This window comes from Dermochelys coriacea, chromosome 1 (assembly GCF_009764565.3).
Source record: "Dermochelys coriacea isolate rDerCor1 chromosome 1, rDerCor1.pri.v4, whole genome shotgun sequence".
Taxonomy (NCBI): Eukaryota; Metazoa; Chordata; order Testudines; family Dermochelyidae; genus Dermochelys; species Dermochelys coriacea.
The window spans coordinates 93,393,573-93,417,314 of record NC_050068.2 but is presented as its reverse complement, the minus strand read 5'-3'; the positions used below and the strand labels follow the sequence as shown (position 1 = coordinate 93,417,314).

Sequence of the window (23,742 nt, the reverse complement as noted above, 5' to 3'; positions counted from 1 at the left end):
TAAATGGAAGAAGCAATTAAGCTCCTTTATGGAGTAAGATAGCGGATACAAAAGAAGCCACTGCCCAAGGCATTGGATCAGCTTGGAAATCCTGAGCAAGAACTAACTCAGAGAGAATAAGGAGAATGAAGAGTCTAGGGCATTGATTGGTGGAGCTGTGTGTGTCTGTATGTGTCAGAAGTAGAAAGCAAACAGAAAAGCCAACAGAAAGCCAGATAAGCAATGTGAGTGTGGCGGCAGAAGGAAGTCAACAAAGAGTTTCATTTACACAAAGGACTGACTGGAAAGGCAGGCTTGGAAATTGTGAGCAAGGAAACTGCCGCCTGTTGTTTGTTCCTAATGTGTTCAGAGAAACAGGACTTTGTGTATAACAAATAAGATGGCACCAAAGAAATACCTGATTCAATTAATTTCTTCTCCTTAAGAAAATAACTTATCAATAACTATTGGCTAACAGCTCAAGTCAACAGACAATATTATGCACTATATATCGTCCTTCTTGTGGGCACTTAGGAGCAGGAAAGACTTCTGCTAATAAAAAAGGCACTGGTTAAAGATTGGATAACCAATATGTAGAATTTGGTGAATGTATATATCGATGACCAGGTGGCCACCTAGTAAATCTCAGTGCATTACTTCTCTGCCCTGAGATTGTCATTGCTCCTAAGGACTGGAGTTTGATGCTTAATAGAATGAAGAGTACACCTTTAATTTATTTTGGGAGTTAATGCTATGGCAGTTGAGGACTATTTGTCTGACTTAATCAGTAAAATGAAAAATTCATCTCACAGGAGACAGTAGCTATAAGGAAGTCTGCTTTAATGGATAGGAAAAATAATGAAACCTCCTGCAGTGGTTCAATCTGGGTAATACTGTAAGAAGAATGAAACTTCAAGGTTGTGTTCTATGAGCTTGTCAGTCTAGAGTAAAGGTTGTTACTCTAAGAAAACATTTCATGCTGGAATTTATTTAAAACTTCCTTTAATTTTATATATAATATTGCAGAGTCTTGATTATTTTGCTTGAACTCTTGTGCATACACATTAAGGCTCTCATGGAGGAACTGAAGGCTGTGTTTAACTTGTTTAATATGGTAGTTATTCTGCTGGCTGGTGCAAAGTTCACAGTGTATTTGCTCTTCTTCTTAAGGTCCATGAGAAGGGTAATAACTTCCTCTAAGTATCCATTTTCAACCAGTCTGGTGCTGGAAAGCTGACTTTTTGCAATTGCAGACCTACTCTGAGAGACAGACACACTGAAAGGTTCAATTGTAGGTTAGAGCCAGAGACTATTCAGCCAGAGTGGCATCAGTGTTGCTATCACTCTCACCTTTTGTATGGTCACGGGGAGCAGGGGAAAAGGAAGGCAGCCACCAAATTAATTTGGGTAAATGAGGCTGTGTTTGGGTAACGGTGATGATTGGAGTTGGGAGGAGTGGGGGAGCTATCAACCACAAGAAAAATAGACAGGTTTCATAGTAGCAGCCATGTTAGTCTGTATTCGCAAAAAGAAAAGGAGTACTTGTGGCACCTTAGAGACTAACAAATTTATTAGAGCATAAGCTTTCGTGAGCTACAGCTCACTTCATCGGATGCATTTGGTGGAAAAAACAGAGGGGAGATTTATATACACACACACAGAACATGAAACAATGGGTTTTATCATACAGAGAATAAGGAGAGTGATCACTTAAGATAAGCCATCACCAGCAGCGGGGGCGGGGGGGGGAAGGAGGAAAACCTTTCATGGTGACAAGCAAGGTAGGCTAATTCCAGCAGTTAACAAGAATATCTGAGGAACAGTGGGGGGTGGAGTGGGGGGGAGAAATACCATGGGGAAATAGTTTTACTTTGTGTAATGACTCATCCATTCCCAGTCTCTATTCAAGCCTAAGTTAATTGTATCCAGTTTGCAAATTAATTCCAATTCAGCAGTCTCTCGTTGGAGTCTGTTTCTGAAGCTTTTTTGTTGAAGGATAGCCACTCTTAGGTCTGTAATCGAGTGACCAGAGAGATTGAAGTGTTCTCCAACTGGTTTTTGAATGTTATAATTCTTGACATCTGATTTGTGTCCATTCATTCTTTTACGTAGAGACTGTCCAGTTTGGCCAATGTACATGGCAGAGGGGCATTGCTGGCACATGATGGCATATATCACATTGGTAGATGCGCAGGTGAAGGAGCCTCTGATAGTGTGGCTGATGTGATTAGGCCCTATGATGGTATCCCCTGAATAGATATGTGGACAGAGTTGGCAACGGGCTTTGTTGCAAGGATAGGTTCCTGGGTTAGTGGGTCTGTTGTGTGGTGTGTGGTTGCTGGTGAGTATTTGCTTCAGATTGGGGGGCTCTCTGTAAGCAAGGACTGGCCTGTCTCCCAAGATCTGTGAGAGTGATGGGTCGTCCTTCAGGATAGATTGTAGATCCTTGATGATGCGTTGGAGAGGTTTTAGTTGGGGGCTGAAGGTGATGGCATCATCAAGGATCTACAACCTATCCTGAAGGACGACCCATCACTCTCACAGATCTTGGGAGACAGGCCAGTCCTTGCTTACAGACAGCCCCCCAATCTCAAGCAAATACTCACCAGCAACCACACACCACACAACAGACCCACTAACCCAGGAACCTATCCTTGCAACAAAGCCCGTTGCCAACTCTCTCCACATATCTATTCAGGGGACACCATCATAGGACCTAATCACATCAGCCACACTATCAGAGGCTCGTTCACCTGTGCATCTACCAATGTGATATATGCCATCATGTGCCAGCAATGCCCCTCTGCCATGTACATTGGCCAAACTGGACAGTCTCTACGTAAAAGAATGAATGGACACAAATCAGACGTCAAGAATTATAACATTCAAAAACCAGTTGGAGAACACTTCAATCTCTCTGGTCACTCGATTACAGACCTAAGAGTGGCTATCCTTCAACAAAAAAGCTTCAAAAACAGACTCCAACGAGAGATTGCTGAATTGGAATTAATTTGCAAACTGGATACAATTAATTTAGGCTTGAATAGAGACTGAGAATGGATGAGTCATTACACAAAGTAAAACTATTTCCCCATGTTATTTCTCCCCCCCACCCCACCCCCCACTGTTCCTCAGATATTCTTGTTAACTGCTGGAATTAGCCTACCTTGCTTGTCACCATGAAAGGTTTTCCTCCTTCCCCCCCCCGCCCCTGCTGCTGGTGATGGCTTATCTTAAGTGATCACTCTCCTTACTCTCTGTATGATAAAACCCATTGTTTCATGTTCTCTGTGTGTGTGTGTGTGTATATAAATCTCCCCTCTGTTTTTTCCACCAAATGCATCCGATGAAGTGAGCTGTAGCTCACGAAAGCTTATGCTCTAATAAATTTGTTAGTCTCTAAGGTGCCACAAGTACTCCTTTTCTTTTTAAGAAAAATAGAGGAATTTGACTGTGCGATAGTAAAATAAAAGTGTGAAGATAAACCTCTTTGAGGAATCTATTCAGATAGAGTTCTGCTCTGTCTGTTCCCAATTCGCTGAGGCTAGAGATAGGATGGGGAACAGATTATATGGCTAAGATCTGAAGTAGGTGATGGATGATTTCATTTATATCCTATAACTTCCATGGGCTGTTTGAGATTAGAAATGGGACAAAGTTGTTCCCACAGCTCAATAGAGAACCCCCTCTCGATGATGTCCAATGACTCATTTTGACCAAAGCTGTTGAGAGCTATTTGTTTCCAAAATGAAGGAGCCTGACTCCAGTCAGGGCGTCTATTTTCAGAGAGAGTGGATGGGAATCATGAAGATAGCTCTAGGATAACTGTGGGCAGCCACTGACCTCATCTCAGAAATCTACATGTGTTCTAGCAACCACTTTCAAAGTAATATTTCCTCTAGTTGTACTTTAGGGACTAATTCAACTGGCTATATTATCTGTGTTCCTTCTATAGTGCCTGGTAGGGGCCAGATTTGTGAGTCAATGCTTCTAAGGACTCTGAATAGCCTCAACTTCCCATAAAGTTTCCCTTTGTAGTACTAATATACCTACAGTGACATCTGGAAATGACAGCCCAATAGTTAGGGCACAGCAACCTGCAGCCAATGACAACAGCCCACTATTTTTTCCCTCTTTAGATGTGTCAGAAAAGCCCCATGCCTCTATTCCATGCAAGTGAACAGGAGAATCAGGCACTAGTCTATTAGGTAAGGCTCTGTTGTGGGCAGAAGCCATTTCAGCAGCAGGTAACCAAGTGAGAGGGAGTTTGTGATACTCCTAGCATTATTACTGGCACCTGAGTGACACCACACCATATCACAGTCACATCCAACCACAAATTGATCTGCACATCCTCTAAAAATAAACAGCTTTCTATTCTAGGTTCTTATGCTACCCACATCACCATGGTAGTTGAGCAGAGTATGATGGCAGCACCCATGAAAGTTATAGGTGAAAGTGTACTTACACAACATATTGTAAGTATAACAGAGTAAGAGTTAACATTTGTTGGCATAGATATGCCTCATACATTTGCAGCTACATTAGCTTTAACTAATGCCCTGGTATTAAAAAAAAAAAAAAACTCTTCACTTTTCATGTGTTCACAGCTAAGTTAGCTTCTCATGCAAGTTACTCTTCCCCTGAAATGTCCTCAAGAAAGAATGTGCTACTCGTTGCAAATGAAATGTACACTCCATTGATAACAGAAAATTTTCAAATAAATCTACCTACAGCCATAGGTGTTGAAGACAAACCACTGGCATCTAGAGGGAAGGAATGTTTATTACTTGTCATCTTTATAGTTAGATATATACTAGACAAGAGATCTTATATTTCTAGTTCATGAAAATAAGGGGCTTCAATTATGGCATAAAGTCCATGAGATTTCCAAACCTGTTACAATGTATGTGATAGAGTAATAAACATCTTCACCAGTCCAGCAATTCATTTAATATTATGAATCAAATCTGGCACTCATTTACCTTACCCCTAGCATTTTTTACAAAAGCAGAAAGTCTCTGGAATTAGCTTGCACCAAGAAATTTAGTTTTTGCTTATTAGTATTTTAAAACATCAAACTTACCCTTCCCAGCACTCACCCTTACTCAGCAGAACTCAGGATTTTTTTGTTTATTCAACAGTTGTAGAATTCTCAGTAAAGGCCATTCAGTGACTGCACTGAAAAGTATAACAACTAAATGGACAAAATGACAAAAAGCTAGAAGTAAAATAGAGTTTTCTACTGATTTGTGTAAAGACATTCTAACACAACTGATTTTAAAAAATCAGCTTGTGGTTTCATGGGTGTGAAACATTTTTCGTTATCACTTCAACTATTTAGATGGTTCTGGTAAACATTACCAGTTCATTCCACAACTGGAAAACTAGCTTTTTACCCTGAAAAAAAATCTGCAAATGCTAAAATATGGTGACTCCTCACTCTGCTATAGTTGTGAATATAGTATTTGGACTAGATGACCTTCTGGGGTCCCTTCCAACCCTGATATTCTATGATTCTATGATTTGAGAAAATAGCAAGTCATGTGAATAACTAAAGAAAAAACTGACAATTTTGTACAACTGTTTTGCTGTATGATGCCCTTTTTGGACACAAACGTATTAACTGGTATAACAATCATCAAATATCCATCAGTTTTCTAAGTTAGTTTCCATGTGCTGTGTTTCCAATAAGCATGGAAGATGGAAAATAGATAGCTGCTTACCTGTTCAATTACTTTTGGTCCATTGATACTAGCTTGTGTCAGAGCATCATTAACAAAGTAATGTGAGTAAAAGTGAGTAAAAGTTCAGAAGTACATGCTCAATGTCATATGTCCCATGCATTGCACTGGATAACCCTTCCCATGACTGAATATATCTCCTCCAGTGATGGTCAATTTCTGCCATGTTAGCCAAGCAGCCTCTAATTACATTCAGGCAGTACCCCATACATGGCTTACTTAAAGTCATTCCTTGGCAGTGGGGGCAATATTGCATTTGTAGTAAGACTCTGCTACAGTCTTTAGAGAACTGCAAATGATCTGTTGTATTGATCACTTCAATCCCTAAATTGAGGGCCTGTAAGAAAGTATGACTGGATAACAATGATCTCCCCATTTGTCCCATGGCTATTTTTGGAACATTACCAAAAGGACTGATATCTCGTTGTGACATTCGAATGCATTCTGAATATTCCAGTGAAATGTCAGTCAGACCAGGATTAATCAGATGATTATAGACTAGTGGGAACAGAGTGTCAAAAAATCTGTTCACCAGTTCTTCTGTACTAATATCTATGCCAAATACAAAGCGTCCCACATCCATAAAAAACTCTAAACATAAAGAACGGCTGTAGCAGCCTCGACAGCCATGTTTCTGTATGTGTTGCAGAAAAGCATGCTTGTGTAATTCTCAGCCTGTGTGATAAGCATTTCATAGGTTTCTGTAATAAAAAAAAAGAGGTGAATATTATAGAGTACAAAAGGATTACACATTTCAGCAAAAGCTTAAGTATTATATTACTTTAATTTGTGTTTCACTTATATCACAGATATCTTTGTATTGCAACAATTAATGGCTAGAGTTTAAGAAGATACATTCTAAACACATATAAACCTTTTTTTAGTGGGTTGATAGCACCTAGCTCATTGTGGATCCTACTAAAATATACAATAACCAACTTTTCTGATATAATGTATTTTATAAACAAATGCAAAGGGCAAATGAATGGTAACTAACTTGCAGAATAAATCAGACACCAACAGTAACTGTCTCGATACATTAGATCACCCACTCCATTAATTTAATAGACGTTTCACAATTTGTAATGTAAGTGAAATATTATCACTCATTCCACTTCAAATCATGAAATAAAGTCTCTACCATTTAGAATGGGGTGTTAAAGATGGCAATGAACACTTGAAACAGCTCTTCTGTTTTATTCATTAATATGTAACTTTTACAGAGCAAACAGATGTGGCTTCCTTTTGAAAGAGAGCAGGTGTATCACATACAGTCTGAAGCATACTTTGAAACTGTGCTGATAAATCCAACAATAGCAACGGTCAATGAGAATTGAGAGCACTCAGAACTTTGCAGAATCTGGCTCAATGCTAGCAAAAAGATGATTGCTATAGCAACAAATGCTAATGTTGTGCATGTTATGCCTTACTGATGTATAAGTACCCAGGATAAAATGAGTTAAAATACCCATGCAGTACCTAATTCTGAAAGTAGGTAAGAAGATCATGTAGATTAAAGTATTTCCCAGTGAATGGGAAGTCAAACCCTTTCTGAGGTTTAGTGGGTTCACAAAAGGAGGGTTAATGTACACACCACCTTTCAAAACACTTGGACTATGAGTTTCCCAGGTGAAAAGCCCATGGGCTGTGACTGGAAGAGAGAGCAGTGCGTTTAAGCAGTTAGATGCTAAGAATTGCTTCTTGGTGATAGGGCAGTAATGCCTTAAGATTTCTGCAAGAGAACAGTGTGTGTACAGTTTGTAACCACCTCTGTTCAATGGAACAGAAGTCGTATACATTTTGTAAATAAGCAAATTACACTAAATACCCTAACTCTACATCACTGATTTCTACTTTGTTAACACAGAGTTAAAGTTGCACAGGCATGTACCTTAACTCTCTTTCCTGATTTTCAAAGTTTCAAGTTTTGCTGAACTTGATGTTTGGAAGGACACAAGATACCACTGGGCAATCTTAACTCCTTGTTAATTAGAAGGTTTGAGGGGTTTTTTTTTTTTTTTTTGTTGGTCAGTGAATGTAGCTTGTGATAAATTTGGAAGAGCAAAAAATGCCCTCATACCTACAAAACTCAGTTGGTGAATTCTCTCTTTATGAGCTATTTTTTGCAACTTGTTCAGACTACAGTGGCATAATTGCTCACTGTCTTGAACTGCTTTGCAAGATTTACATTCACTGCCTAGAAACTGGCAGATTAACTTTAAACTGATATGCTTGCTTTTAAAAGCCCTTTATAGTTGGCTTTCCAAATTCTGGAGCCTTCTACTTAAGCCTTTTAATGACGGATTTCTATATTCACACACTTACCCAGTGCTTAGAATTTTGCCACTATATCTGACATTGACAGGCAATCAAGGTTTTTACTGCAGTGGGACCTATAACATGTAATTTCCTTCCCCCAGAATCCACCTCATTTTTATCCCACTTTAAAAAAAACTTAAAGTTTTATTTCTCCCCACAGGTGTTTAGAATAGCCACTCTTGACTTTTTATTTATCACATTCCTGTTCAATCACTGTCTTCACATTTCTAAAATTTGATCCACCCATTTTTTTAAACTATTTATAACTTGAGGGTTACAGTTTAGAATGTTTTATTATATTGCATTTGTAATTATTCTGCAGTACAGCATCCTCAGCATTTTGGGAAAAGGATGGTATATAAATAAAGTTATTACACAAGCATCACTAATGGCACAGTACATAATTTCTGAAACTGACGATTCCAAGCCATCACACCGAATAACTGTCCCTATGGGAGGTTTCAAGCTGTCAACTACCCAGGGTCTATCTTTCCCTGTACCTAACATTATGTATCCCAACCAATCACAACTCTGCCCCCTCCATACCAGAGCTCTCTACACTAGGAAAGTGGCATGTTACAGAAGACAGTGGTCTGCCTTGGGGCCAGGTGAACAAGTATTGACTATGTTTTAATTGCTTTAACAATGAGGAAAAAATCAATTAGTACCATAGAAGAAACCATTGTGATTAGAACACTTGATACTGGACTTTTTTCTTATTTGCTTTTTCAAAATACAGTCTATATTCCTCTAATTGCAATAAAATACCACATCCATGTCTCTGCTTAACAAATAACCTTGGGAATTGAAGAAAGCATGCTTCCCTCCACTGGAATGAGGGAGCAATCTCATTGCCAATCTCTGGTGCCAATTTATAGAATCAAAAGAGCTATCTGGCTTTCCTAGTTCATATTCTTAGCCAACCCAATGAAATATGCTTGCATACACAGCAGTATATATAATCACACAAGGCCATATAGCACAGGGACACAACATACCTCCATACTAGTTTCAAAAATATCTGACCCTTTAGAACAGGAAGTCTCCATTATCTGAATAACTTATAGAGTAAAATGATAAGCCTCATCGATCTATGTTTTAGGGGACATAACCTTTAAGGTTTTAAATAAGGAGATTGGCTTCTTATTGCTGTTTCTACCGTGACCCTTCCATATAATGTATCATTTTTGCATTAGTGGACATGAACACTTGCGAGTTCTAAAACAAACCATTCAGTCCCATATTGCTCTGTGATTTTCAGGTAAGGAGGATGAAATCTTGTTCTTTCAAAAACAAAACAAATACCACTGGTGTGTTGTGGTCTTCCCCCCAGTCTCCATATAAAAATCTCAGTTCAGGGAATACAAATGAGGGGTTTACAAACCCAGGGAACCTTGGCTAAAATGTACAGAAGTGTAAGAATGTAGGTTAGTAGACAACCCATTTTTAGCTACTGAGTGACTAACTATATGTTTACATCTGAAATTATTGGGTTTTTATTCAATAAGAAAGCTAGAATCTTGTTACTAAATATTTCACGTAGCCACAAAATAAAGGTCTTAGAAAGGAACTTGATTTGTGCCATATGTTTCAATTTAGCTGGCAAATCCTTTTACATTTTTCTTTTACCATATATATTTTTAAACTGTCTCTCTCTAAAAATAAAGAGAAGGAAAATATACAGATCAAATCAATAGTTGTAAAACCATGCACATTAAAAACTATAAGAATCAGATCTTGCCAAATTATATCTGACAGTTATTGTGAGGAGTATTTTGAATTTAGTCAGTGACTCACCACCATAAAAACCCAATAAATAATCGAGTAATCAGCCTAAATTGGATCTGAAGCCCAAAATTGTCTGCAGCACACCTGAGAATTAATTTGTTATAGGAATAAAGGGGTTTGGAGCCTGGTCAAAAGTTCATTAAAGTCAATGGAAAGATTTTTGTAAACTTCAGTTGGCTTTGGATCAAGTCCTTAATAAAAAAAAAAAAGATTAAAGAGAAGACATATTAATACATTCCATATGAACTGAACATTATTGTACAAGCCACCTTCCTTTTTCCATTAAAAATGCGTCAAGTTTCCCTTAATATAAGGTCTGATTATTGCAAAGGTCTACTATTTCTGGTCAGCTTCATCTCTCTGATCATTATCCAGAAGACTAAGGAAAGATGTGTTAATTCTACTTTTTTCCTTAACCCTCCCATAAAAACTAGACAAATGCCTACTTGAGACAGAAGGAAATTTCAATTGCTGCCTTTTCTATTCAGTTTTATATGTCAATAATATCCATCTCTCTCTAAAAATACATTCAACGACACTAAGATATGTTATCTCCACTCACTGAACTATGATCTTTAATTTTAAAGTGCATAACAGACACACTAATGATGGGGAGGGGGAAATCAAGCCAATTCCTATTTCAGACTGTTTAAATAAAACAAACCATAAGATATGCTGAAGATATTCTTCTGAGAAGGTGGCTATTTTCAAAAGTTTAGAGTTTCAGTCTTTTACAAAAACCTTATCAATACTTCAGATAAAATTCATATCAGTAGGTAATGTTAATTAAAAGTATAATGTAATAGGAACCTCTTTAGAATGACATGAACAGGCATTTTATGACCCATTTCAAAATTTTTCATTATTATTCTTTGATAGATGAAAACCATAAAATACATAATATAAAATGTCTGACAATTCAAAGCTGAAGTACTCTATTGCTAAAAGCAGAAACATTAGATGAAAGAATAAATCACACTGTACATGGATAATCAGATTTTTACAATGTAGTTCTAAACAATAAACTTTCAAGACTGAATTACATTTCTAGTGCCCCTGCAATCCACAAGTGAATGAACATACAAACCTGCATGACTTATTGACCATTTGTCCTTTTCTAAGCAGCATGTGATAATACCGGACACCTGAAGAATGAAGAAGTAGAAGACCTACATTTACCTGTGATATGGAACAGTACCTGTGATCATTTCAAAAGGACAATCTGTGTTGTTCATGACACTTTCAGAAGCAAGATGACAATTAAGTCAATTTATTCCTGATCAATACTGTGAGTATGTCAGATCTATAGTAATGGGGCTCTGAATCTTATAAGACTCTGCATTCTGATTTACATCAATCTTCAGAAATTATTCACCCACATAAAATAACTGGTGAGTATATAGTCCATATAAATCTAAATGTACATAAAAACCATTACTAATACAAAAATGATGAGCAATGAAAAGCTGCCTTTTTACAGTTATTAAAAGTATTTTTTCAAAAGAACTTACTTTGTGATTTTCACATTTGTACCTACCATTTAAAGAACATTTGTTCAACTTCAGTACAAAGATCTATGCTGTGATTTTATTAGCTGTTTAAACTGTTGGAAAGCATACCAATTTCTCATTTTATATCTGTGCCAGGAAGCAACAGAAAATAGAAGACTAGACAAAACATAATATAAACAGGACAAAACTAAATAATTCAGTAAATTGTTTTATTGTTTATTATGGGTGAACTCTTTTCATTTTGAATTGATTGGTCATGTTAACACATGAATACAAGTTATTTTCTTGTTAATATCTGCAAATGTAACACAAGTGATTAGTATATACCATAAAAGAATTTTTGGTTTACCATTTTACAATTATTTGTTTTACAATAATTGTAACCTCTCATTTATTCTTTTTAAATTTGTTTATCCCAGAGAGCTCCTTACAATTGCAAGAGTTACAAAGAAACTGTAATAGCATGTTTCTCCTCTCTTCCTAAAGTAGTAATCAAAGCATAGCTTTATAAACAAATGTCTTTATTGATTTTAAAGCTGGATACAAAACTAAATACAAGAACTACAAGCTATTGAAAAGCAACAAAAAACAAATACTTACAAAAACAGAGTCCTGGATTGCTACATCACTTCACCACCTCTCATTTGCACTTTTGATTTTTAAGATAATGTAAGAAATAATCCCTTCAGTTTTATCATTAATAGTACAAATTATATGCGCATATGAAGCAATTTCTGCCTTGTTTATATATAAAACAAACTTTTACAAATAGGGGACGAGACCATCCCTGCTCCTTTTTCTGGGCCCAATCCAACTTTTATGAAAAATTCACACTGATTGCACTGGAATTTGGATTGGGCCCTAAATGGGCACTGAAAGTCTTTAACCTCTAATCCCCATCCCAATAGGTGGAGGAAAGTGCTTTCTAATTTTATACCTTGGAGTGGGAGTGAGGACAGATTTTTGGAGCAAATTTCTCATCTTTATGTTTAGTAGAACAGCACATTAAAATGATGACTGCATTTCTCACAATTTGTGCACCTTTTTCAAAGCTTACCCTTCTTTTGCTTAATAGAGTTTAATCCACTGAACTTGTTATTAAATATAGTGATCTATGCTCTAAATACTCAGACTTTACAATGGAAAAAATTAATATTACACAAAGGTGCCCTGACAGATTCCAGTTTCATTACTACTATGGGCAGTCAGTTACATTTTACTGAACTTTGGCACTAGTCCAACATCTAATATTGTATACAGCAAATGAATACGCTTCAGCCAATCTCCAATATATAACTAATGAAAGTTACAGCCACAGAGACTGGATTAAAGCTCTCCCAGAAACCATTAAGAACACTGTGAGCCTTTGACAAAAGACTTTACAGTGTATCCAAAAAATCAGACTTAACCCATTAGACTAACCCAAATACCAAACCTTAAAGAAGAGTGTTAAAAAAATTGTAGGTTTCAGAGTAGCAGCCGTGTTAGTCTGTATTCGCAAAAAGAAAAGGAGTACTTGTGGCACCTTAGAGACTAACAAATTTATTAGAGCATAAGCTTTTGTGAGCTACAGCTCACTTCATCGGATGCATTTGGTGGAAAAAACAGAGGAGAGATTTATATACACACACACAGAGAACATGAAACAATGGGTTTATCATACACACTGTAAGGAGAGTGATCACTTAAGATAAGCCATCACCCACAGCAGGGGGGGGAAAGGAGGAAAACCTTCCATGGTGACAAGCAGGTAGGCTAATTCCAGCAGTTAACAAGAATATCAGAGGAACAGTGGGGGGTGGGGTGGGGGGGAGAAATACCATGGGGAAATAGTTTTACTTTGTGTAATGACTCATCCATTCCCAGTCTCTTTTCAAGCCTAAGTTAATTGTATCCAGTTTGCAAATTAATTCCAATTAAGCAGTCTCTCGTTGGAATCTGTTTTTGAAGCTTTTTTGCTCAAGTATAGCCACTCTTAGGTCTGTGATCGAGTGACCAGAGAGATTGAAGTGTTCTCCAACTGGTTTTTGAATGTTATAATTCTTGACATCTGATTTGTGTCCATTCATTCTTTTACGTAGAGACTGTCCAGTTTGGCCAATGTACATGGCAGAGGGGCATTGCTGGCACATGATGGCATATATCACATTGGTAGATGCGCAGGTGAACGAGCCTCTGATAGTGTGGCTGATGTGATTAGGCCCTATGATGGTATCCCCTGAATAGATAAGTGGACAGAGTTGGCAACGGGCTTTGTTGCAAGGATAGGTTCCTGGGTTAGTGGTTCTGTTGTGTGGTGTGTGGTTGCTGGTGAGCATTTGCTTCAGATTGGGGGGCTGTCTGTAAGCAAGGACTGGTCTGTCTCCCAAAATCTGTGAGAGTGATGGCTCGTCCTTCAGGATAGGTTGTAGATCCTTGATGATGCGTTGAAGAGGTTTTAGTTGGGGGCTGAAGGTGATGGCTAGTGGCGTTCTGTTATTTTCTTTGTTTGGCCTGTCCTGTAGTAGGTGACTTCTGGGTACTCTTCTGGCTCTGTCAATCTGTTTCTTCACTTCAGCAGGTGGATATTGTAGTTGTAGGAATGCATGATAGAGATCTTGTAGGTGTTTGTCTCTGTCTGAGGGGTTGGAGCAAATGCGGTTATATCGTAGCGCTTGGCTGTAGACAATGGATCGAGTGGTATGATCTGGATGAAAGCTAGAGGCATGTAGGTAGGAATAGCGGTCAGAAGGTTTCCGATATAGGGTGGTGTTTATGTGACCATCGCTTATTAGCACCGTAGTGTCCAGGAAGTGGATCTCTTGTGTGGACTGGTCCAGGCTGACGTTGATGGTGGGATGGAAATTGTTGAAATCATGGTGGAATTCCTCAAGACCTTCTTTTCCATGGGTCCAGATGATGAAGATGTCATCAATGTAGCGCAAGTAGAGTAGGAGCATTAGGGGACGAGAGCTGAGGAAGCGTTGTTCTAAGTCAGCCATAAAAATGTTGGCATACTGTGGGGCCATGTGAGTACCCATTGCAGTGCCGCTGATTTGAAGGTATACATTGTCACCAAATGTGAAATAGTTGTGGGTCAGGACAAAGTCACAAAGTTCAGCCACCAGGTTAGCCGTGACAGTTTCTTTTGGTAACTCTCAGTGGGATCAGAGGGTAACACACTTTGCTTCTCTACAAAAGAAAGGACACTAAGCTATCTAAACTGCTATATGCCACAAGGGGCCACAACAATGTTTCCCGTAACCCACCCAGCAATATTGTTAATCTATCTAACTATACTCTTTGCCCAGCAGAAGAATCTGTCCTATCTCGGGGCCTCTCCTTTTGCCCCTCCACCCCCACGAACATGATACAGTTCTGTGGTGACCCAGAATCCTATTTTCGACCTCTCAGACTCAAGGAATATTTCCAACACACCTCTGACCAACATATTAACCCACAGAGACCTTCCTGCCAACACTACAAAAAGAAGGATTCTGGGTGGACTCCTCCTGAAGGTTGAAACAGCAGCCTGGATTTCTACATAGACTGCTTCCGCCGACGTGCACGAGCTGAAATTGTGGAAAAGCAGCATCGCTTACCCCATAACCTCAGCCATGCAGAACACAGTGCCATCCACAGCCTCAGAAACAACTCTGACATCATAATCAAAAAGGCTGACAAAGGAGGTGCTGTCGTCATCATGAATAGGTCGGAGTATGAACAAGAGGCTACTAGGCAGCTCTCCAACACCACTTTCTACAGCCATTACCCTCTGATCCCACTGAGAGTTACCAAAAGAAACTACAGCATTTGCTCAAGAAACTCCCTGAAAAAGCACAAGAACAAATCCGCACAGACACACCCCTAGAGCCCCGACCTGGGGTATTCTATCTGCTACCCAAGATCCATAAACCTGGAAATCCTGGATGCCCCATCATCTCAGGCATTGGCACCCTGATAGCAGGATTGTCTGGCTATGTAGACTTCCTCCTCAGGCCCTTTGTTACCAGCACTCCCAGCTATCTTCGAGATACCACTGACTTCCTAAGGAAACTACAGTCCATTGGTGATCTTCCTAAAAACACCATCCTAGCCACTATGGATGTAGAAGCCCTCTACACCAACATTCCACACAAAGATGGACTACAAGCCGTCAGGAACAGTATCCCCGATACTGTCATGGCTAACCTGGTGGCTGAACTTTGTGACTTTGTCCTGACCCATAACTATTTCACATTTGGTGACAATGTATACCTTCAAATCAGCGGCACTGCAATGGGTACCCGCATGGCCCCACAGTATGCCAACGTTTTTATGGCTGACTTAGAACAACGCTTCCTCAGCTCTCGTCCCCTAATGCTCCTACTCTACTTGTGCTACATTGATGACATCTTCATCATCTGGACCCATGGAGAAGAAGCTCTTGAGGAATTCCATAATTTCAACAATTTCCATCCCACCATCAACGTCAGCCTGGACCAGTCCACACAAGAGATCCACTTCCTGGACACTACGGTGCTAATAAGCGATGGTCACATAAACACCACCCTATATCGGAAACCTACAAACCGCTATTCCTACCTACATGCCTCTAGCTTTCATCCAGATCATACCACTCGATCCATTGTCTACAGCCAAGCGCTACGATATAACCGCATTTGCTCCAACCCCTCAGACAGAGACAAACACTTACAAGATCTCTATCATGCATTCCTACAACTACAATACCCACCTGCTGAAGTGAAGAAACAGATTGACAGAGCCAGAAGAGTACCCAGAAGTCACCTACTACAGGACAGGCCCAACAAAGAAAACAACAGAACGCCACTAGCCATCACCTTCAGCCCCCAACTAAAACCTCTTCAACGCATCATCAAGGATCTACAACCTATCCTGAAAGACGACCCATCACTCTCACACATCTTGGGAGACAGACCAGTCCTTGCTTACAGACAGCCCCCCAATCTGAAGCAAATACTCACCAGCAACCACACACCACACAACAGAACCACTAACCCAGGAACCTATCCTTGCAACAAAGCCCGTTGCCAACTCTGTCCACATATCTATTCAGGGGATACCATCATAGGGCCTAATCACATCAGCCACACTATCAGAGGCTCGTTCACCTGCGCATCTACCAATGTGATATATGCCATCACGTGCCAGCAATGCCCCTCTGCCATGTACATTGGCCAAACTGGACAGTCTCTACGTAAAAGAATGAATGGACACAAATCAGACGTCAAGCATTATAACGTTCAAAAACCAGTTGGAGAACACTTCAATCTCTCTGGTCACTCGATGACAGACCTAAGAGTGGCTATCCTTCAACAAAAAAGCTTCAAAAACAGACTCCAACGAGAGACTGCTGAATTGGAATTAATTTGCAAACTGGATACAATTAACTTAGGCTTGAATAGAGACTGGGAATGGATGAGTCATTACACAAAGTAAAACTATTTCCCCATGGTATTTCTCCCTCCCACCTCACCCCCCACTGTTCCTCTGATATTCTTATTAACTGCTGAAATTAGCCTACCTTGCTTGTCACCATGAAAGGTTTTCCTCCTTTCCCCCCCCTGCTGCTGGTGATGGCTTATCTTAAGTGATCACTCTCCTTACAGTGTGTATGATAAATCCATTGTTTCATGTTCTGTGTGTGTGTGTGTGTGTGTGTGTGTGTATAAATCTCTCCTCTGTTTTTTCCACCAAATGCATCCGATGAAGTGAGCTGTAGCTCACGAAAGCTTATGCTCTAAGGTGCCACAAGTACTCCTTTTCTTTTTTTAAAAAAATTATAATATCTAAATACTGCTGTGGATGTTTTCATATTTGAAACCTTGAACAGATCATATGGAACAGCCTTAGTCTTGTGTTTCACTAGAGACATTTGCTTCTGAGTACTCTCATGTGTTTTACTTCTGCTTATGGACAGTCCAAATAATGTTGGGTATCAGGCGTCATCTAGAGATATGGTCCAATCATGCATGTCTGGCATACACAACTCCTACTGGTCAAAGGGAATTTTGAGTTACAAATCTCAGCTCAAGTTTGCAGTTTAGGAAAACAAAAGCCTGTAACAAGTTTTCTATATTTATATTTTTCCCAAGACACATAAATGATCTTAACTAATTAACTCACTCAGGTGTTGCCTGTGAATGTTAGATGAGATAGGGATCTAAAGGATAAGTGCCAGCAGAAAATCCATGGAATTCACTAAAATTAATCTCCATTAACATACACTTCATACTGATCCAGTTGAACACTATTCATTTAGCATATACCACATGGTGGAGTGAAATCTACCATGAGGAACTAACAGATTGACCCAAATGACACGTACCTGGTCCTTCCTTATCTGGAATGCTCTTGGTAACTTCTCCTGCTTTGATGATTTTATTTGCCAAGATATCAAACATCAATTGAACATGCAGTTTACTTACCAAAATGAAGCAACTGGAGAAAAACCTGAAATCTTTGAAACTGAAAACTTAGCTGAATGTTATTCACGCAAAGATCTACACTACTGAGTAATGACAGAACAGCCCCTACATTTGTTTTCCTTGATCAGAAAATTAATATAGCTTATTATAGAAAATAATAATTGCGGGAGGAAAATATTAGGGGTAAATTCAAGAAAATGTAGTAAATGCAACAGTATCTTTGCTAACACAGGTAAATTAATCACACAGCCTTGCTAAATACCTAAATGCCATGATGTTGCATTATTCCATTTTTAAATTTAAATTGCCTTTTTAACTTTCTGAACATTGGAAACTGTTTCAGAATTACTAGTTATAAATAGTGGTACATGAGTTTACACACAAACTCAAAGATATTAAATGATTAACGGTTTGTAATATGCATAAATAGTTATGTAATCTTACTTGTAGAAGTTGAACTGTCTCAAACCTTATCACGGAATGATGACTAAACTGACATGGATCCTCTGATCAAACTGGACATCCACTGACCTTACTATAAAACAATAAATTATAAATCCCTTGTGGTTTCTGCAGGGGAAAGAGCTTTACATTTCATTTTAACCCACAGATAGAAACCTGAGTAAGGAATATGCCGAGTCAGTGTAACTCATGGCCATATATCTTACCCTTTGGGGCTGCTCTGACTCATTACAGGCTTCCCAGAGTCAGGGAGGCTGTGTTCACTTTCCACTATAGCAATCCTCTCCCAATATTCAGGGCATCTGCCAGACTCTCTCTCCCCATCCTAGATAAAGAGGAGCCATTTGTACCACTCACATAATAACTGGAGGATGCAGGACATCACAGCTGTGTGAACAAGGGTATCTTTGGAAAACAAGTTTGGGAGAATTGATCAAAATGGGGAGGAATTTGTGGGAGGATAAAATGATTTTTTGTAATCTAATTTTCTATTTAAATTGAATTATTTAAATCAAATACAGGCTTATTTTTAAAAAAGATATTTAAAATTAACATTGACAATCTATGATAAGGCTTAAATTATTATAATTTCTTAAAATCAATTAAATTAGATAAAAAAATATTAAGCAGTACATATTTGCCGCCAAGTTTTAAAGAAAGTCAAACCAGGGAACTACTGAAAGTCATTAGCTAAGCACCTGGAACCAGAGTTTGCTGAAGTGTTAAACCAGTTTTTGACACTGGTAGCCTCTTCATGCAATCAAAAGCAGCAACAAATGTAGTGTAATGGCTATATTTAGCTGCAAATAAACATTTTAATGATTAGCAACCAATGAGAATCAACCTTTCTTCAGGAAAGTAATTAAACAATACAAATGCAAAACAATTAAAAAGAAGTTAAAATCAAAGTTTCCTGCTTGCTGATAAAATCATGATTAAAACTGGTGATTTACATGACTTTGATTTAAATCAATCCAACCTAGAATTAGGTAGGGCAGAAAACTAGTAGACTTGTAGTGTGTCTAGGATTTTTGGATTGTTAAGTGAAAGTGGCATCAAACATAATGTGGTGCAATTTAAATGTATCAATAACCAAGATTAACATACTTTTAATAAAAATGTTAGATTTATTTCTTTATATCAACTACTAACATTTACTCAGAGTCATTTCTGTTATGCATAAATGTGAACATTGGACATATTACAGGCATCCCAGTATATTGGCTGAGCACGATGAGGTTACTCCACCCAAAGAGCAAGTGCCAGGATATTTCAACAAACTCCATTAATTTGCATAGTAATTACATATGAAAACAAATAGAAATGTAGAAAGGCATCAGTGGGGTCATCACAACTAATACCTGTTAAGATCTGCTACACTAAGCAAGGACATTTGAGAGTACCATATTTAAGACACAACTTTGGGTCAGGGGCTTCTAAATTCCACAGTAGTCTGGTGTGGGATATTATATATTCATTAGATTATGATTTTTTGTTTTTTTTTTATTTTTTGCACTTGAAAAGAAAATGGTGAGGTTGCTTCTTCTGCAATTCTTGCATTTCTTGTTCAGGCAAAACTTACATCCATGCCAGTGGGACTTTTATCTGAAAAACGGGGTATAGGACTGGTTCTATATAAGATCCTGCCAGGACCAAGATTTAACCCTGTATTCAGATATGACTATTAGGCCGCAATACAAGAATGAGTTTAAATATCTGCCTCTCTGCAGAGCTTTAGTCTAGGTCTCATTGTTACTGACTTAAGTACAATATGCTGTAAAATATGGATGATAGCAAAAATTATATTGTTTTATACCACATCTTACAGTACTTGTACTATGGAATGCTGAACAGAGCAAGAAATGAATTTGAAGCATGTACTTTCAAGATATAGACAGGTAAATAAATACACTGTTTCTAACTTGACAAGGGAGAAGCTCTCAGGAGGTTGGTAATAATATAGACCATTACATTCTTTCCAATTACAGGAGAAAAATAGCACCCGTCTGTGGAAAAAAAAACCCTGATTCTCTAAATCTGTTATAAAAAACAAAATATAAGAAATTCAGTTTTACTACCATAGTCATACCATATATCACTGAAATTATGAAGAATGTTTCTACACTGAAGTAGCCTCAAGAAGGCTGAAACAATGGAAAATGTTGATGAAAGCTGTACAAAATAAATTGTCTAACTACTTTTCACAGTAACATTTTAGGGCCAGATACTGATACCCTTACTCATGTTGATAATACATTCTTTGGAAATAGTCCATTAAGTTCAGCAGAACTCACATGAGGAGCAACGTGCTACTATAAGGGTAGTAGCATCTGGCCCTTACAATCTAAGATTTAAACCAAGCATTTTAAATGAGCTACTAGTGTCCCTCTTCCTGAAACCTGGAGCGTGGCCAGAGTTCCCCTATGTCCTGGGTCGCAGGTAGTGCAAATTAGATAACTCCTCAAACTGCTCTGATTTACAATCTGGTGACAAGGAAGCCTAAAGAAGAGATCAGGCTTGCAGTGGATACCTTTTGCCCCACTTCTCCTAAGCTGCATGGAGCACTGGCTGACGCAGCTGAATATTGGGCTTAGTATTTTTCTGAAAAAATAAATTACTCTTCAGGTTTCATAGTTACTTATGTCACATAACAGGAGTTTTAGCATGCTTTTTTACATCACAGCTTTTTCACTGTTTTGTGCAGTTCCAAAAAATTATCCTTTGTGGTACAGGCAAGTTGTCACTAGACATTTATGACCCACAAAAGGAAATGTCTTTGCAAAAACCAGCAGGGATCAGCTGGAAAATACAGCACTCACAGAAATTCAATCCACATTAAAAAAAAAAAAAAAAAAAAAAGACACCCACACCTAATTTTTGCACAAAAATGCACCATAACATAAACCACTCCAATGAGCTGATTCACAGGCCTGTCAACACTCATATTATAGTTATATTTCTCTGTAAATAGCATGTGCAATAGAAGGTGCTGGGGGATAATGAAAATGGGCAAAGAAAATCCTTATATCTTAGAAGAAGATATAACGCTTTTGTTTGTTTGTTTTTAAAGAAGAATCCTTTGTGCTTGCTGGGTTTCCCTGGTGCTCTCCGAACCTAATATACAATAACAGACAATCACTACAGTGTGCTATTAACTTCTGATGCAGGATTTTATATTTCATACATCATTAATAACTTTCTGCTGTGAACTCATAAAATATGTAGTCTTCAAAAGTTAATGAGGGGACTTTTTTTTAAATTGTCATTGTTTTAAAAGTTTTGTAGCATCTATGGCTTGGTTTAAAATAGGCACATAGGGCAAGGCCATAGATTAGTTTCCCAATGAAGGCATTTTAAGATTGAGAAAAAAATAAAGTGGAGAAGAAAAATCTATTTTTTCCTGTATTTGTTTCAAAACTATAATGTCTAGAGATAGAATGAGACACATGTCTGCCATAGTTTCAACTTTACACAGCCTAGAAATAAATTCTATTTCTCATTTAAGATAAAACATAATGAGAATTTAGGGCCAAAATCTGCTGTTGTGTAAGTGGACACAACTCAGCTGATGTCAATAAACTTGTGACCACTTACACTGGGTCTGAATTCTGCCATAAGTGAGTGAAAATCCATCCTGTCTAGTACTAGGTACATTTAACATTATGATTGCTAACTTCACATCTCTTCAATGTGCACTTCAACAGCAGCAAAGTAATTATCTTTAAATTAATATACATGAAAGAAAACAGAACAATATTTTGCTAATAATTCTATGTTGTCTGGGAACATGTGGGTAATAACTTAATTTCACAGGATCCCTCAAGAATAAGTCATTGACAGAAAGATGATATTTCAATTTGCCACACATTTGATTGTGTTTATTATCTCAGCAAAGCCTTACCATATTAGCCCATGACCATAAATTAATATTTTGCAGCAGAGTTCTTCATTAAAGTGTGTGTGTTGAAAACATGGAAACAACATCAGTAAAACCCATTTCTTGGGAAAAAAACTCTGTACTTGCTTTGTCTAGCACTGGTTCTGCATGCTGCCATTACTCATCTGTTCAGCAGCAGAGAGGTATTATCTATCTCCCCTATCAAATAGATACAGCCTGCAGGACCAGCTGGGGACCAGATGCTCACATTTTGCAGACAGCCATTTTGGTCTCATCTTCTCTGAAGCTGAATATTGTGCACCAGTATAGGCATGTAGCCTACATACAAAACACAGCAACATGGAATTGCACACTGCTAAGAGAATTGTCACAGGAGTACAGAAACCAATACCAACAGTCTGGTTCCCCATCCTCCCACATATTTTGCCATCATCCTTCTGAAGAGAAGCAGCAATAATTCAAGAATAGAACCATACGATAACACCGACTCGCCCATCTAAGAAGATCTCAACACCCTTCACCCCTGAGATGCTGCTTTAAGTCTAGGAACCTCTGGTTACCGGCCAAAGCTCTTGAAATGGGACTGTCACCAAAACTGTGAAAAAATTGTGGGGAAACAGCAGTATCAAGAATCAAGGCCTGATTATGGATCCTACATATCAACCAACTGGTTTCACCATACCAGATAACAGTGAACTGCAGCAGAACCTTACGTGGATGTTGCAATTACCTACCACACAAATGGAAAACGAAGGACAGCCTGATTTGCAAATGGGGAGAGAATGTCCAAACTCTTGAACTCCTAGTGAACCACTGGGCTCTAAGATCCTTCTCTGGAGGGACAGCCTTGATTCACTCCACATCACTGGAAGCCATAAAGTGGATGAGAAACTTGGACATCAATCTTTAATGTGCTTTTCAAATTGCCATAGGAAAAAAAGAGAAGTCTGAAAGACAGCATAATATCTTTGCCAGCTAGCAATCAGCAGTCATATCAAAAACAGTCACAGGACCAGACACAGCCTAGTTAACTGATGGACAAACCTGGCAGAATCTAATGCCCAGGACCTAGGTAGTGGATAGACAACCAGCGAACAAGGACTTTAAGTGGCAGAAAGCAGCTGACTCCTCCTCTTCACTGGGAGATTCATAGGTGGCAAATACATCACTGAAGAAGTGTATATAGGAAAAGGTATTGCCATGGCAGCCAGGAGGTGCGTTAACGCTTTTTACACAGGCTCAACCAGCATTTCTCTGATAAAGCCCTTGTAGAAATTAAAGCTGCCTTCCCCCTGTGAATACAACAAGGGAGGGAAAAAGGGTAACATGGTGTCCTGCCCCTCAAGTCCGGGGACATGAGCAACAAGTAGGTCACATGCAATTAACAACTTCCTGCAGCAGCATGGATGAATCTGGTCTATAACATAAAAAAATTAATACCAACAGGAAGGACGATTGACCCTTTAACTTCATTCTCCAGGGCAGAAAAATGGGAGTGGAGGGGCCCCAACCGTAATGCTAGCATCTCCTAACTTTTGAGTGCTTGACTTAGAAATCTTCATGTTCTTTTAACAGTACTTTTTGTGTGCAATATAATTTAGATCAAACAGCAT

General features: G+C 38.5%; 1 protein-coding gene across 1 annotated transcript in view; it reads right to left on the bottom strand.

The window, feature by feature from the left end:
• Positions 1-23,742, bottom strand: part of GPC5 (glypican 5) — a 580,092-nt gene that overhangs the window by 403,735 nt on the left and 152,615 nt on the right. The window contains 3 exon segments of the mRNA XM_038390981.2: positions 5,706-5,783; positions 5,785-6,324; positions 6,327-6,424. Coding sequence (XP_038246909.2) covers positions 5,706-5,783; positions 5,785-6,324; positions 6,327-6,424 — 716 coding nt within the window.